General features: G+C 42.1%; 1 protein-coding gene across 2 annotated transcripts in view; it reads left to right on the plus strand.

Annotated features, from left to right (window-relative positions):
- Nucleotides 1–15409, plus strand: part of KDM7A (lysine demethylase 7A) — a 169389-nt gene that overhangs the window by 98583 nt on the left and 55397 nt on the right. For both annotated transcript variants that reach the window (XM_082252934.1, XM_082252933.1), the window contains exons 5-8: nt 1454–1595; nt 3007–3193; nt 5393–5555; nt 14957–15044. In XM_082252934.1, the coding sequence (XP_082109060.1) occupies nt 1454–1595; nt 3007–3193; nt 5393–5555; nt 14957–15044 (580 nt within the window). The remainder of the gene's footprint in view (nt 1–1453; nt 1596–3006; nt 3194–5392; nt 5556–14956; nt 15045–15409) is intronic.

Here is a 15409-nt window from a genome sequence, read left to right on the forward strand (position 1 = left end):
TGACTCCGGCACTCATGCATGGGAGTGACGTTATCACGGCTCAGCCAATCCCATGACCAGAGCAAATGAACCCGGTAGGAAGATTGCTTGAAGATGGAAGCCCTGTCAGCAGTGACAGCGTGCTGCTGGAGGGCTTCGTTCTAAGCAGTGTTAATTTTGGCAGCAAATTTCAATTTAGTTTTAGTCTTAGTCTTAGGACTAAAATGGCATTTTAGTTTTAGTCCTATTTTAGTCTTCTGCAAGTGTTTTAGTTTTAGTCGTATTTAGTCGACTAAAACTCCAGTATATTTTAGTCGACTAAAACGCCCTACATTTTAGTCGACTAAAACTCATTTTAGTCATCTATAATCAAATGGGTGTAGTTCAATTGTAATTTGTAATGTATTATTTAAGCATTTCTCTTCAATTTCCAAACTCATTATATACTACTACTGGTCCTGGAGTGAAAAATCTAATATGTTATTATTTATGCTTTGAGCACGCACTAGTGTTAATTTTTGGCAGCAAATTTCGATTTAGTTTTAGTTATAGTCTTTTGACAAAAATGCTATTTTAGTTTTAGTCGTATTTTAGTCTTAAGACTAAAATGCCATTTTAGTTTTAGTCGTATTTTAGTCATCTGAATTGTGTTAGTCGACGAAAACGTTTTAGTCGACGAAATTAACACTGGTTCTAAGGTGAGTATTTCATAATGTGCTAGTATGAGATGCAAACTAGCACATTATGCTTTTGTCTTGCATGGTTTGAAAAAAAAATTCTGTTTAGTACCAATTTAACACGATTTCCTTTCTCCTCAGATATATACACTATATCTTTCAACTCTTTTTTTATTGGTTGCTGCACAGAAACTTCTAGCCCAAAACCTACTTTTGATTCAATCATAATGCTTATCTCGATAGAAAAACTTGTACATCATTAAGGGTGCCAAAATATTGGGGCAGAAACTGCAAAATACTCAATGTTTTGTGCCTATACAAAGGTTTTGCGCCTATACAAATTTGCACAAACTCTTTGCTTGATGTAACAGGCAGAATTTCATACATCCTGGATATATTTTAGTTAGTAGTCTTAACAATAAAACACCACAGGTGGAATTGAAGGATTGACATATTTTACTACTGCCAAATGTTGGCCTAGTTGTCTACCATTGCATCACCAAGGACAGGGTACAGAGGCACATTGTTACCTGTGTTCTAGCAGAAAAAGCTTCTGTTATTTGTATGTGTCTGATGTACTTTTTGTTGAGCTCTAGACCTCGACGAGATGCCTGTAATGATGATGTGTGTGCTATATGAAGGGATGCAAACTGCTTTATACTGCTATACCTGCTGCTTTGAAGGTGGGGGTAGGGTGGGCTGCATTAGGTATTGATTCAATGTACCCTTTTGTTTTTCTATAAAAAAAAAAAAAACTTTAAAGATCGATAAATGCACATTTCTCTTTTCCTCTACAGGTGGAGAAAAGATTATTGATGTCATCGATGTGGCCAGACAAGCGGATAGTAAGATGAAGCTGAAAAACTTTGTGAAGTATTTTATGAACCCTGATCGACCCAAAGTATTAAACGTCATCAGCCTGGAGTTCTCTGACACCAAGTAAGTTAGTAGGGTCGCTGGGCCTCAGTGTGAACAAAAAAGAAGCTGCTTTTACTGGCCAATCGCCTAGAGCAAAGTCCATATTTGCTGTGGTGTGAAAAGATGTTGACCCACATGTTCATAGCCAACAGTAAAGTGTCTGTTGCCTGTTGTAACCTATGTTTGCTTTGATTTTGTTTTTTACCCAATAAAAGCAACTAGTGGATACTAATGTCTTCCCGTGCACAAAACAAATACCGTTCGGTATTTTTTTCAACTCAAACTTTTACTGTTGTCTTTATGAATGTTTTGTTTGAATTATTATTTTATTTTGACCACTTGACGACTGGTGACGTACCGATACTTTGCTTGACTTCAAGTGGTTATACTGGGATGACACCTGCAGCTTGCAGAGGATGTCCCCCCCTCCCTCCCCGCCGCTTTCCTCAGATCTCCCACTCCACTGGAAGTCCCGATCGACCAGCTGGCGCTTCCACTGGCTTTCCATAGAGGCAAACAGACCAGATGGGTTTGGTTTGCCACTATGGTATAGGAACCTGTTAGCGATGAGCATACATCACTTGCGGTTTCCCCAGATGTAAACGGCGCAATTTTTTTTTAAATGATAAAGCATTTGATCACACCAATCTTGGTGTGATCAAATGCTTTTTTAAGGGCATTTGATTTAAGGTTATATCTCTCAAAGAGTACCTTTCACTGCCTTTTGCTATCACAAGGAATATTTATGATTCCTGTGATTAAAAAAAAAAAATTGAAGCACCTCCATGCTCGTGTGGAAACGGCAAACGCAAGTGTCAGTCCAAAAGAAACAAAAACAGCGATCATCCCACATATGTGCGGTATCACCACAAACGTCAGATCATGGGCAGTAATTCTAGCACCAGACTTCCTGTTTAAATCTAAAGTGGTAACCTGTAAAGTCTTTTAAAGCGTTGCCTATGAATAATAAAATGTATGTAATTTTTCGACATTGCATGGACCTGTGCAATTTTAAAGCATGATAGGTTTGGTATTTATCTATTGATATCTACTCGGCGTAACCTCTTATACATTTTACCATGCAATTGGGTATTGTGTTTTTGTTTATTAAAATTCAGAAACGGATATTTGAAAAACCGCTGCACAAATACCGTAACATGAAAAAAATCGCAACACTGATCAATTTATTCTCTAGGGCCTCTGCTTTAAAAAATAAATATATATATATATATATATATATATATATATATATATATATATATATATATATATATATATATATATATATATATATATATATATTTTTTTTTTTTTTTTTTTGGGGGGGGGGGGGGTTCTAAGCAACTTTCTAGCAAGAAATACAAACTTTTTTTGTCATCCAAACTCTTCCTTGTGGTTACTCAGCAGAATTTGTTTTCCGTTGTGTTTTCAGGATGGCAGAACTAGTAAAAGTGCCGGACATCAGTAAAAAGCTTTCTTGGGTGGAGAACTACTGGCCCGATGATTCTGTCTTCACCAAGCCGTTCGTTCAAAAGTATTGTCTGATGGGGGTAGAGGACAGCTACACTGACTTCCACATAGACTTCGGAGGCACTTCTGTCTGGTATCACGTTTTGTGGGTAAGCATCTGACTAAGAAAAAAATTAAAGTATTTAGATGTGGGTGACAAACTCCAACCCACTTCACTAGTAAGTCAAAACTCATGGCCGTCTTCAACCTGAATCCAAACATCTGTTCGCAAGCATCACCCCTTTGTAGTCTTGGATATTGGTGGTTGTTGGCTCCCAGGGTATGCCGGAAAAAAGAGGTTTGCAGTGCCTGCTACTGTGCAAGCTTGTCAGTATATGATGACTGTTTACTACTAATTGGTATGCTTTAATGACCTGATATGCTTTGTTTTGGATACAGTTGGGAAGGGTTAAAACCTCCACCAGTTATTTTTTGACGTCTTGTTTTGTGGTGAGATTTCCCAATGTCTGTATAGAAAATGAAAGGAAATCTCTACAAAATGAGAAGTTTTCCTTTTTAAATAGTTGTCACAGGATCAGGTGTCCCATTGAAAGGTTTACTCCTACCTCTTGTTCTAGTGCATTCCCATAATTTTCCGTCTTTTGACATTTGGTCTCCAGGACACAAATCTTCAACAGTGGGGACACAAATAAAAAAGAACTTCACAGGGGTTCTAATCTGTCTCTACTCTATCCAAAACTAGAAAAAAATAGGTTTTCCTACACATACTTTAAAGATAAACTCTTGGAAAAACATTCCATTATCTAAACAAGAGGCATGTGTATTCTCACTTAAATCTTCATGTATTTGATCTGTGTAGTAATTCATTGTTAGGCTTTCCTTCTGTGCAAGAGCATCCTGTAGCAATGACCAGTCATCTCTGTTCTCTCTCCTGGTGCAGGGTTACTGGTCTCCTCTACGCCCCCTCTTGTAGTTTTCCGGAGCCAGCCTGTAGTGGATGGAGTGTGCTGGGTCCCTCCCACAGCTCTGCTCTCTGCACAGGCCATGTAAAATATAGTGATATCACTGCTTCTTTCACAAGGGAATATCGTGATTGCTCCCAGAGTCCAGGTTTAGGAAATATTTCATCCATCCAATAGTGTGATGCAGGGTACATTTTTATTATGGTAGTCAGGCCAGCAAGGTGCTCACCCTCTCCTCCCTTGCTCCCAGACGACACTTGGATATACGATTTGGAATCTGTATACAGTATGTGTTGGGACTAATTTTAATGTTTTGACTTGACTGGAGGACACAATCTTCTCAAATAGATATATTTGTAACCCCACTCCCACCCCCCCCCCTCTTCTACAATACTCAGAATGGAAGCCCCCCCCAGTCTTCAATTACAGTAGTGAGAGTTTTAAAAGAAAAACTTAAGAGTCCATACGCATAATATAGGTATAGTTTGCAAAGACAAAAGGTTCTATGCAGTAAAGTAAAAATTGTCCTGCATGCAGCTTCCTCCGTAGCCCCCCAAATACATACCTGAACCCAAGATCGATCTGCAAGAGAGCCAAGGCTGTCTGGGCTCTCTTGCTCCTCATTGGCTTCTGCTGCTGTCATTCACAGCCAGTGTGGAGGGAGCGGAGTAGGGCTTGGGAGCAATCGCACACATGTGCCCCCATAGCAAACCGCTTTCTGTGAGGGCATTTGACAGGGAGGAGCCAGGAGCACCGAGTGGGACCCGAGAAGACGAGGATCGGGGCTGCTCTGTGGAAAACCATTGCACAGAGCAGGCAAATATAACATGTTTGTTTTTAAAAAAAAAAAAGAGAGCATTTAGTACTACTATAGGGCTCCGTTCACATATGCTGCAGCTGCGGTTAACAGCATGGGTTCCGGTGTGTACCTGTTCATCGATTGAGGTGTGAATCAGGCCCGAATTTCTCCCTGAATTCGCACTTGAATCAATACCAAAGACATACAGGACCCTTTTAAAATGCGGACCGCAAGCACCCCAGAGCTGTGTGAACTGGCTCCATTGAGAGCCGGGCACACTCTCCTGTCATGCAAATTGTATGCAGGGAAACCCGTCCAATGTGCATATGTGTAAACCCGGCCTTAGACTTTGATGCTCCAACGGTGAAAAATCCCTGCCATAATTCCGGACTCTTTGTGTGTTTCCATCTCCCCCTGTTCCACTCCATAATAAAATTACTAAGGAGTTCAGATGGGATGGGGGAAACCCACATTATGCGTGCGACGTATGTGCTGAGATCTTAACAATAGAATGTGTATGTATACCTGACATAATGGAATATCCAGGCAAATAAAACTTATTGACCAGTTATTGATTTGATCTTTAGGGGGAAAAGATTTTCTACTTGATAAAGCCCACCGATGAGAACTTGGCAAAGTATGAAGCATGGAGCTCGTCTGTTACCCAAAGCGAGGAGTTTTTTGGGGATAAGGTGGACAAGTGTTACAAGTGTGTAGTAAAGCAGGGTCACACACTCTTTGTTCCAACAGGTAAGTACTGTTTCCAGCATAAAATGGCCTCCTCTGTGTTTGGTACAAGCATGGTTATATCCCAGCTAGTGGTCATACAAGCTAGGGGCCAGTTGGTTGGCTTGAGGTATGAAAACCAGAATGATGGGTTGGATGTTATGAAGAACAGTCTGATTTTTCTTTGTTTTTCCAAACTAAGACCTGTGTTCGGATTTCGGTTAGATTGTTGGGGTATAATATGAAAATGCCTTTTGTGGATTTGATCCTGTCTTCTCTGATCCTCCACCTTCATCCACAGTCCCCAGCCCATCTCCTGATAAGCAGAGTTATATAAAGTACTCGAAACCCATACTTGAGTAAAAGTACAAGTGCTCAATCAAAAAGTGACTTGAGTAGAAGTGGAAGTGCTCGATCAAAAAGTGACTTGAGTAGAAGTACTAAAGTATTCAACATTTTTTGTACTTGAGTATTGCAAGTAGTTTTTTAAAAAATTTTGCTACTCAAGTACTGAAAGTAAAAGTACAAGTACTGTGTTATGTAGTTATTAAAGAAATAAGTCAAAAGTTTGAACATCATATTGTTTTTTATTATTTAAAATGCAGCTTTTATTTATACATACAGTAGCTTTTATTTTCATATGCACTAATGCACATGTTTTGAGCTTCATGAAACCTGCCATCTACTGTTCTGGCAGTGGTAATTTTTATAATTGTAATGAGTATCTATGCAGCACAAAAAAAAAATATCGGAGTAGAAGTATTGAAATCATTGAAAAAATGTAGTGAAGTAAAAGTGTAAGTAGGAGAAAAAAATTCTACTCTAGGAAAGTACAGATACCGCCTTTCGGTACTTAAGTACAGTAGTGAAGTAGTTCTACTTAGTTACTATACATCTCTGCTGATAAGACAGAGCCTTGGAGGCACTCTGCACATGCTCAGTTTGGTGTGAATTGCTAGAGTATTTATTTTTTTCTTGAAAGGGTACATGTGATTGGAACAGAGCCAATCAGCACTGCCCAGACAAAGGGTCAGGGGTCATGCAGCCTCATAAGACAGGGGAGAATGAAAACTCCTCCTACAAGCTTTAACTAGTGCTCTGCTGGACACTGATAGAATTCGCAAGACTACCATATTCATCTGATGAGAGAGTAGGTATACCTTGCTAGTTACCGATGTGGACCCCATTTTTCCTTCAGAACTACCATAATTCTTTGCGGCATAGATACAACAAGGTGTTGGAAACATTCCTCAGAGATTTTGGTTAATATTGACATGATGGCATCACACAGTTGTTGCAGATTTGTCGGCTGCACATCTATGATGCAAATCTCGTGTTCCACCACATCCTAAAGGTGCTCTATTGGATTGAGATCTGGTGATTGTGGAGGCAATTGGAGTACAGTGACCTCATTGTCATGTTCAAGAAACCAGTGGTGAGATGATTTGAGCTTTGTGACATGGTGTGTTATCCTGCTGGAAGGAGCCATCTGAAGATGGGAACACTGTAGTCATAAAGGGATGGACATGGTCAGCAACAATACTCAGACCGTGGTGTTTTTACAAGGCTCAATTGCTAATAAGGGGTCCAAAGTGTGCCAAGTAAATAGCCCCCACATCATTACACCACCAGCCTGAACAGTTGATACAAGGCAGGATGGATCCATGCTTTTATGTTATTTACTTCAATTTCTGTCCCTACCATTTGAATGTCGCAGCTGAAATCTATACCAGGCAAGGGTTTTCCAATTCTCTATTGTTCAATGTTGGTGAGCCAGGTCAAATCTGTTGTTAGCTGACAGGCATGGCACCTGGTATGGTCGTCTGCTGCTGTAGCCTATCTGCTTCAACATTTGAAGTGTTGTGCGTACAGAGATGGTATTCTGCACCCATTGGTTGTAACAAGTGTTTTTTTGAGTTACTGTTGTCTATCATCTCGAACCAGTCTGCCCATTCTCCTCTGACCTCAACAAGGCATTTATGTCCATACAACTGGATATTTTCTCTTTTTCGGGCCAATCTCTGCAAAACCTGGAGATGGTTGTGTTGACTTCCGCTCCTCAGGAGTAGCTAGGCATAAAGACTTAAAGCCCGTACACACGTACCGATTGTTGGCCGTGAATTTTCGGCTGCCGCCCGATCGGCCGATTATCAGCTTATTAGTATGATGCTTCCGACAACCGACTGCGACTTTTCGGCTGAACAAAATCTGGTGTGCATGCTATAAAATTTTTGTTGGCCGTCAGCAGAACGGCCGATTGTTCCTCAGTCAGTACAGATTTCGGCCGACAAAAGCCAGATGAGCAAGACTGGGCATGCTCAGTGAAGAAAAAACACACGAAAAGTAGACCAGAACATGACATCACTTCTGCAGTTGGTTGTTGTTGGCCGACAAAATTCGTGTGCAGTCTAGAGCACATTTCAACCAACAAAAGACGGCCGATCGGTCGGCCAACAATCGGTGCGTGTGTATGGGGCTTTAGTCAAAAGAACAAAGGTATTTGCATATACACACCATTCCTTTTTTTTAAATGGAAGAAAAATAGGGTTCTGTTCCGTTCCAAAAAACGGAACAGAACTGAAAGGACGCAAATCGGATGTCAGCGGATAGTCATCCGCTGACATCCGCAATCCCATTGACATGCATTATGTCCGTATATCACCCACAAACGGATGGGGTGATATACGGACATACGGAGCGGCCGTGTGAAAGAGGCCTAATGCCATCCTTGCCCGGCCGGTCAGTTTAGTTGGTTGGCCATTTCTTGGTAAGTTGGCAATTGTGCCATACTTCCATTTTCAAATGATGGTTTGAACAGTGCTCCATGAGATGTTTTTATTTTGACATTTTTTGATAACCTAAACCTGCTTTAAACTTCCCCACAACTTTTATTCCTGACCTATCTGGCTGTTACTTGGCCTTCATGAAGCTGTTTATTCACGAAGGGTCCTTTCACACCTGTCAGTTCTGACGGAGCTGTCAGATCCCCGCTGTCCTCTATGGGGAAATCGGATGAGAACGGACCGCCTGTCTGTTGTCAACCGATCCGCCAGACGGAAGGAAAATAGGGTTTCCATCCGTCTGGATTTGATGGGACAGGATTGGATCGGATGGCAGCGGGTGTTAGTGGCGATGTCTCCGATGACATACGCTGCCCCATAGGGATGCATAGGGCATCCGATCAGGTCCGCCTGAAAAACTGACAGGTGCATCTGATTCGACCGTATGTGTGAAAAGTCAGTTTTTCTCAGCGGGGGATCGAGCCGCCGATCCCCCGCTGAGCAGGAGTGACAGCTGTGTCTCCGCGCTGTGTGCGGAGACACAGCTGACAGTTCCCCATGCATCTCTATGGGGGAAATCGGATGTCAACGGACCGTCAGTCCGTTCTCACCCGATCCCATCCGATCCGCTGGACAGATGGGAAAATAGGGTTTCCATCCGTCCAGATTTGACGGATCGGGTCGGATGTCAGCGGACATGTCTCCTCTGACATCCGATGCCCCATAGGAATGCATGGGTGGACCGTTCAGATCCGCCAAAAAAACGGACAGGCGGATCTGAACGGTCCGCCTGTGTGAAAGGGGCCTAAGGTTCTCGAACAAACCGGAGGGCTTGATAGAACAGCTGTATTTATACTGAGATTAAATTACACACAGGTGGACTCTATTTACTATTTAGGTGACTTCTTCTGAACCCAATTGGTTTCACTAGATTTTACTTAAGGGTATCAGAGTAAAGAGGGCTAAATACAAATGCACGCCACACTTTACAGATATTTATTTGTAAAAGATTTTAAAAACCATTTATAATTTTTACTTCCACTTCACAATTATGTGCCACTTTGTGTTGGTCTATCACAAAAAATTCCGAATTAAATACATTTACGTTAATGGTTGTAGCATGACAAAATGTGGAAAATTTCAGGGGGTATGAATACTTTTCAAGGCACTGTATGTTAACAGTAGTAGAAAGATGAAGTCCTTTTTTTGTTTTTTTCCAGAGCTCCATTGGATACCTTTTTTTCACGCCTGCCATTACACAGACCTCATTGTCAGATAAAATCACAAGCTTTTATTTTGTCAGACATTGCCTATTTAAGGTTGGCCATACATTATACAATTAGGTACAATTTTCCTTTAGATATACCAAAACCATACAATATGAGGCAGGCCCTTGCACTTCATAGATGAAGGTAAATCTAAAGGAAATTAAATAAGAAAAATGTATGTTTGGCCAGCTTTAGACTTGGGCCACACGCACAAAAGACATTAAAAAAAAAAAAAAGCGCTGCAAAGCCAGCACCGACGCCAGGAAAAAGCTGCTTTAAGGCTCGGTTCACACTTATGCGATGCGGGAAGGCTGCGAATTTGCAGCCTGTTCCCGCATCGCACACGCACCCCCGGCAGTTCACACTGCCATATGCGATCCACTGGGGGTGTCAATGTAATCTTAACGACACCCCCAGTTTGATCGCATATCGCAGTGCGATCGTGCAGTTCGCACAGGATCGGATCGCACAAGTGTGAACCGCTGTGCGATCCGATCCTGATGCGGCTGCAAAAATGCCTCCTGTGCGTGTTTGCTGCGGGAGCGATGCGAATTTAGCCATACAGTTTGTATGGCTAAACTCGCACCGCACAGCTGATCGCATGTAATGTCGGAGCAGTGCGCTCCGATATTACATGCGAACCCCGCACACGCACAAGTGTGAACCGGGGCTCAAATCGGCTTTCATTGGCGGTAATGCGCATTTAGCAGGGTTTTTTTTTTTAAAGAACACTGCCCTCTTCTATTTTCCACTCCCAAATCACAACTACAGTTTAAAAAATGTTGCTGCAGCTCCATGCTGTATTCAGCATTAACATGCGTTTAGCCGGGTCAGGTGTTTTTACAGCTATAATGCTGGTCGTCTTAAAGAGGAAGTAAACCCTCCTCTGACACTTTTACCTATAGGTAAGCCTATGATAAGGCCTACCTATAGGTAGTGTAAATATCTCCTAAACATGTACCGTTTAGGAGATATTTACCTTACATGCAGACAGTGACGTCACTGCCGCATGTGCTCTGAAGGAACGGCCGCTGGTGCCGTTTCTTCAGAGCCCCGTGCCGTGACCGTCGGCTCCCGCGCGGGAGTGACGTCACCGCGGCATCCGGCCATCTGATGACATGTCGCCCGTCATACAGGTGAGTGAGCGGCACGGCGGGGGCTCGTTCTTAGGTAAGTATTTCATAATGAGCTAGTATGCGATGCATACTAGCTCATTGTGTTTCTCGTTCAGGTTACAGAAAAAAAAAAAACGTTCATGGGTTTACAACCTCTTTAATGCGCTGGACCTGGGGTTTTTTGCAGCTTGAAAACTCCTATGCCGCTTACAGCTCCTATTAGCGTATGTGTGTATGGAGACACAAAATAACATGGAGAGTCATTTCTAAGCGGTAAAAAAAAAAAAAAAAGCCTGCAACTCCTAAAAGCGGCAGGAAAAACTCTGTGCATGAGGCCTTACACTAAAAATTTAGGTCAGTCTGTGTCCATGTTTTATCTAATGCTAGGAATGAAAACTGCTGGTGACTGCAATTCAGAGCTTATGCAGGTCAGGTGATCAAGTTGTAGGGCAATTGACTAGAGCAGAGTATCAAGGGATAGGCATGTTATTGCAGAAAGATCACTTTTTAACCACTTCCTTACCGAGTCATGTAAAATGACGTCGGCAAGGTGGTTGTCTAGATCCGGGCCGCCGTCATATGACGTCGGCCTGTTCTAGCTGCTACTGCGCGCCCCCGGCGGCGCACAGCGGCGCGATCAGGGATGAGGCTCGTCCCTCGGACATAGCCCATCACTGATCAAGGTAAACAGCCAATAGAAATTGGCTGTTTACCACGTGATCGGCTGTGTCAATCACAGCCGATCACATGAGCGGCTCCAGCACGAGCCGCTCGTTCTCTCTGCAATGCGCGCCCCCGGGGGCGCGCAGAGCAGCGATCGGGGACGAGGCTCGTCCCTCGGACAGAGTCGATCCCCGATCTAGGTAAAGAGCCAATGAAATTGGCTCTTTACCACGTGACCGGCTGTGTCCAATCACAGCCGGTCACAAATGTCAACAGAGAACACAGTAACTAGCTGTCACCGTGTTCTCCTCTTCACACACTGATCCTGTGTGAGGAGGAGATTGTGGTAACAGCTAGTTACCAACTACAGTGCACCCTAAACACACTGATTGCCCCCCCCCCCCCCCAATAAAGAGCACCTGTCACTAGCCCATCAAAGTACCCGAGTACCTGTCATCAGGTACTCAGATGACAGGTATTCGGGTACTCTGATGACAGGTACTCGGGTACTCTGATGACGGATACTCTGATGACAGGTACTCGGGTACTCGGGTACTCTGATGACAGGTACTCGGGTACTCTGATGACGGGTACTCGGGTACTCTGATGACAGGTACTCGGGTACTTTGAGTACCTGTCAACGGAGTACCCGTCATCAGAGTACCTGAGTACCTGTCACCTACCCATCAGAGTACCCGAGTACCTTCCACCTGCTCATCAGAGTACCTGACGCCTGAAGTACCCAAGTACTTGCCGCCTGCTCATCAGTACCCATCACTACTCATCAGTACTCATCAGTACCTATCACGTATCAGTACTGATCATCAGTACCCATCAGTACAGTATCACCTATCACCTATCAGTCAGTGAGTACTACTCATCAGTACCTATCACCTGCCTGTCACCTGCCCATCAGAGTACCCGAGTACCTGTCACCTGCCTATCGGAGTACCCGAGTACCTGCCACCTGCTCATCAGTACCAGAGTACCTGTCACCTGCCCAACAAAGTACCCGAGTACCTGTCACCCTTCATACAGCCACCATGTCCAAGTCCAAAAAGGTTTATATACGTCCTCCGTTTAAACCTAAATACCGGTGTTATGGTAGCAGATAGCTGCCATAACCCTGGTATTTTTTTAAACGGTGGACGGTTGGCTTTCCGATAAGGGTGGTCCCAGCGGCGGATTCGCCGTGGGATCACCCTTCCGGGATGGCGGAAGAGGCAACCCCCCCCTCCCGACGCGTTCCGGTCCTTTTCCCCGCTTACCGGACCCGCCGGCAGCGGGGAAAACGATCCGGTCCCGAATCCTCACAGACAGGATGTCGAGTGAGGGCAAGCTTGCCCTCACTTGACTCTATGGTCTTGGAGGACCGGAGCTACGGAAAATGTTGTTGCCTAGCAACCAGTTTAAAGGTCCTTTTTTTTTTTTTTTTTTTCATTTTATATTATAATTATTATTTTTTTTTTTTTTTTCTATCTTTTAGTGTACTTGTGAGATCTGAGGACTTTTTGACCCCAGATCTCACAAAAAAGAGGTCCTGTCGTGCCTATTTCTATTACGAGGAATATTTACATTTCTTTTAATAGAAATAAAAATGATCAATTTTTTTTTTTTTTTTTTAAACGGTGTAAAAATAAAAAATAATAAATAAAATAAATAGTAAAAAAAAAAAAAAAAAAAAAATTAAAGCGCCCTGTCCCCGTTAGCTCGCGCGCAGAAGCGAATGCATACAGAAACCCCGCCCACATATGTAAACGGTGTTCAAACCACACATGTGAGGTATCGCCGCGATCGTTAGAGCAAGGGGAATAATTTGAGCCCTAGACCTCCTCTGTAACTCAAAGATGGCAACCTGTAGAAATTTTTAAATTGTCGCCTATGGGGATTTTTAAGTACCAAAGTTTGTCACCATTCCGTGAGCGCGCGCAATTTTGAAACATGACATGTTGGGTATCTATTTACTCGGCGTAACATTATCTTTCACATTATGGAAAAAAATTGGGCTAACTTTACTGGTTTCTTATTTTTTAATTAAAAAAAGTGAATTTTTTCCAAAAAAACTGCGTTTGGAAGACCGCTACGCAAATACGGTGTGATAAAAAATAGTGCAATAATCTCCATTTTATTCTCTAGGGTCTCTGCTAAAAAAAAAATATATAATGTTTGGGGGTTCTAAGCAGTTTTCTAGCAAAACAACTGATTTTAGCTTGTAAACACCAAACGTCAAAAATAGGCCTAGGCAAGTGGCTAGGATGCATGATGATGCTCCTTGGATGTTCGGCCCCTCTATATGGCTAGGCTGTGAAAAAGTCTCACACATGTGGTATTGCCATACTCAGGAGGAGTGGCAGAATGTATTTTGGGGTGTCATTTTTGCTGTGTACATGCTATGTGTTAGGAATATCCTATAAATTGACAACTTTGTGTAAAAAAAAAAAGTTTTCATTTTTTTCCCACATTTTCCAAAAACCTGTGGAAAAAAATGATATGTTCAAACGACCCATAATGCCTCATAGAATATACGTTGGAGTGTTTGCTTTCCAAAATGGGGTCATTTTGTGGACTTTTCCATTGTATTGGTGCTCTAGGGCCTTGAAAAGTGTGATAGGTAGTAAGAAAGTTTTATGTGTATTTATGCTCCTAGAACGCCTGAATGTGCTTCTTGGACGTGGAGTCTCTTTTTGTGGCCAGGCTGTGTAAAAGTCTCACACATGTGGTATCGCCATACTCGGAAGGAGTAGCAGAATGTATTTTTGGGTGTAATTTTTGCTGTGTACATGCTATGTGTTAGAAATAGCTTATAAATTGACAACTTTGTGGGAAAAAAAAGAAGAAAAATTTTTTTCTTCATTTTCCCAAGAATTGTGGGAAAAAATTACAACTTCAAAAAACTCACCATGCCTCTTACTAAATACCTTGGACTGTCTACTTTACAAAAAGGGGTCATTTGGTCGGTATTTGTACAGTCCTGACATTTCAGGGCCTCAAGAATGGAGATAGGCAGTCAGTACATCTGGTGTGATCAATTTTCAGTAATTGGTACCATAGCTTCTAGACTCAATAACTTTCACACAGACTAAATAATATACACTAATTTGGGTTAATTTTACCAGAGACATGTAGCAGTATACATTTTGGCCCAAATGTATGAAGAAAAATTTATTTTTTGCAAAATTTCATAATTGAAACTAAAAAAAAGTGTTTTTTTTTCAAAATTTTTGCTCTTTTTTTTGCATATATCACGAAAAAAAAAAACCCCAGTTGTGATCAAATACCACCAAAAGAAAGCTCTATTTGTGTGAAAAAAATGATAAAAATTTTGTTTGGTTATAGTGTAGCATGACTGAGCAATTGTCATTCAAAGTGTGAGAGTGCTGAAAGCTGAAAATTGGTCTGGGCAGGAAGGGTGTCTAACTGCTCTGTATGGAAGCGGTTAAAGAACATTCGGGTATTGGAAGCATCATAAATGATCTGACAACTAGTAGGTGAAAGCTAACTTTTTTTTGTTTTATCTTCAGAATAATTGGTTTCTTGGTTGAAGAAATCCACTAGCTCTATAAAGTACAGTTTTTTTAATTGGTGTTTTTTTGATGCAGGTTGGATTCACGCTGTGCTCACGTCTCAGGATTGCATGGCCTTTGGTGGGAACTTTTTGCACAACCTAAACATTGGCATGCAGCTCAGGTGAGATCTCCTTTCCAATTTCTAAACTTAAGGCCAAACCTGTTTGCCAAAATAAACAATTTCTGAAGACCTAATTATTTCCCCTTGACTGTATGTTTCTCAGATTAGGGAAGTTATTGCAGTTTAGTTCTTCTTCCTATCCACAGTTTTCCAGCACAATGCCTCTTGATTGAGATAATTCAATAGATGTCCTATCTTTTTTTTTGAACCACCAGCCAACACCATGTAGCTGGTGGTTCACCACTCCTGCTGACCACTCTGGTCCCCACTTACTATTAGAAACCAACCTGACTGGTTCCCGATCATGTGATCACTAGGTCAGCTGTAACCTAGCAATCCCATGCAGAATTTAGGGTTCATTGGTA

The sequence above is a fragment of the Pelophylax lessonae genome (assembly GCF_965119305.1).
Source record: "Pelophylax lessonae genome assembly, chromosome: 4".
NCBI classification, from domain to species: domain Eukaryota; kingdom Metazoa; phylum Chordata; class Amphibia; order Anura; family Ranidae; genus Pelophylax; species Pelophylax lessonae.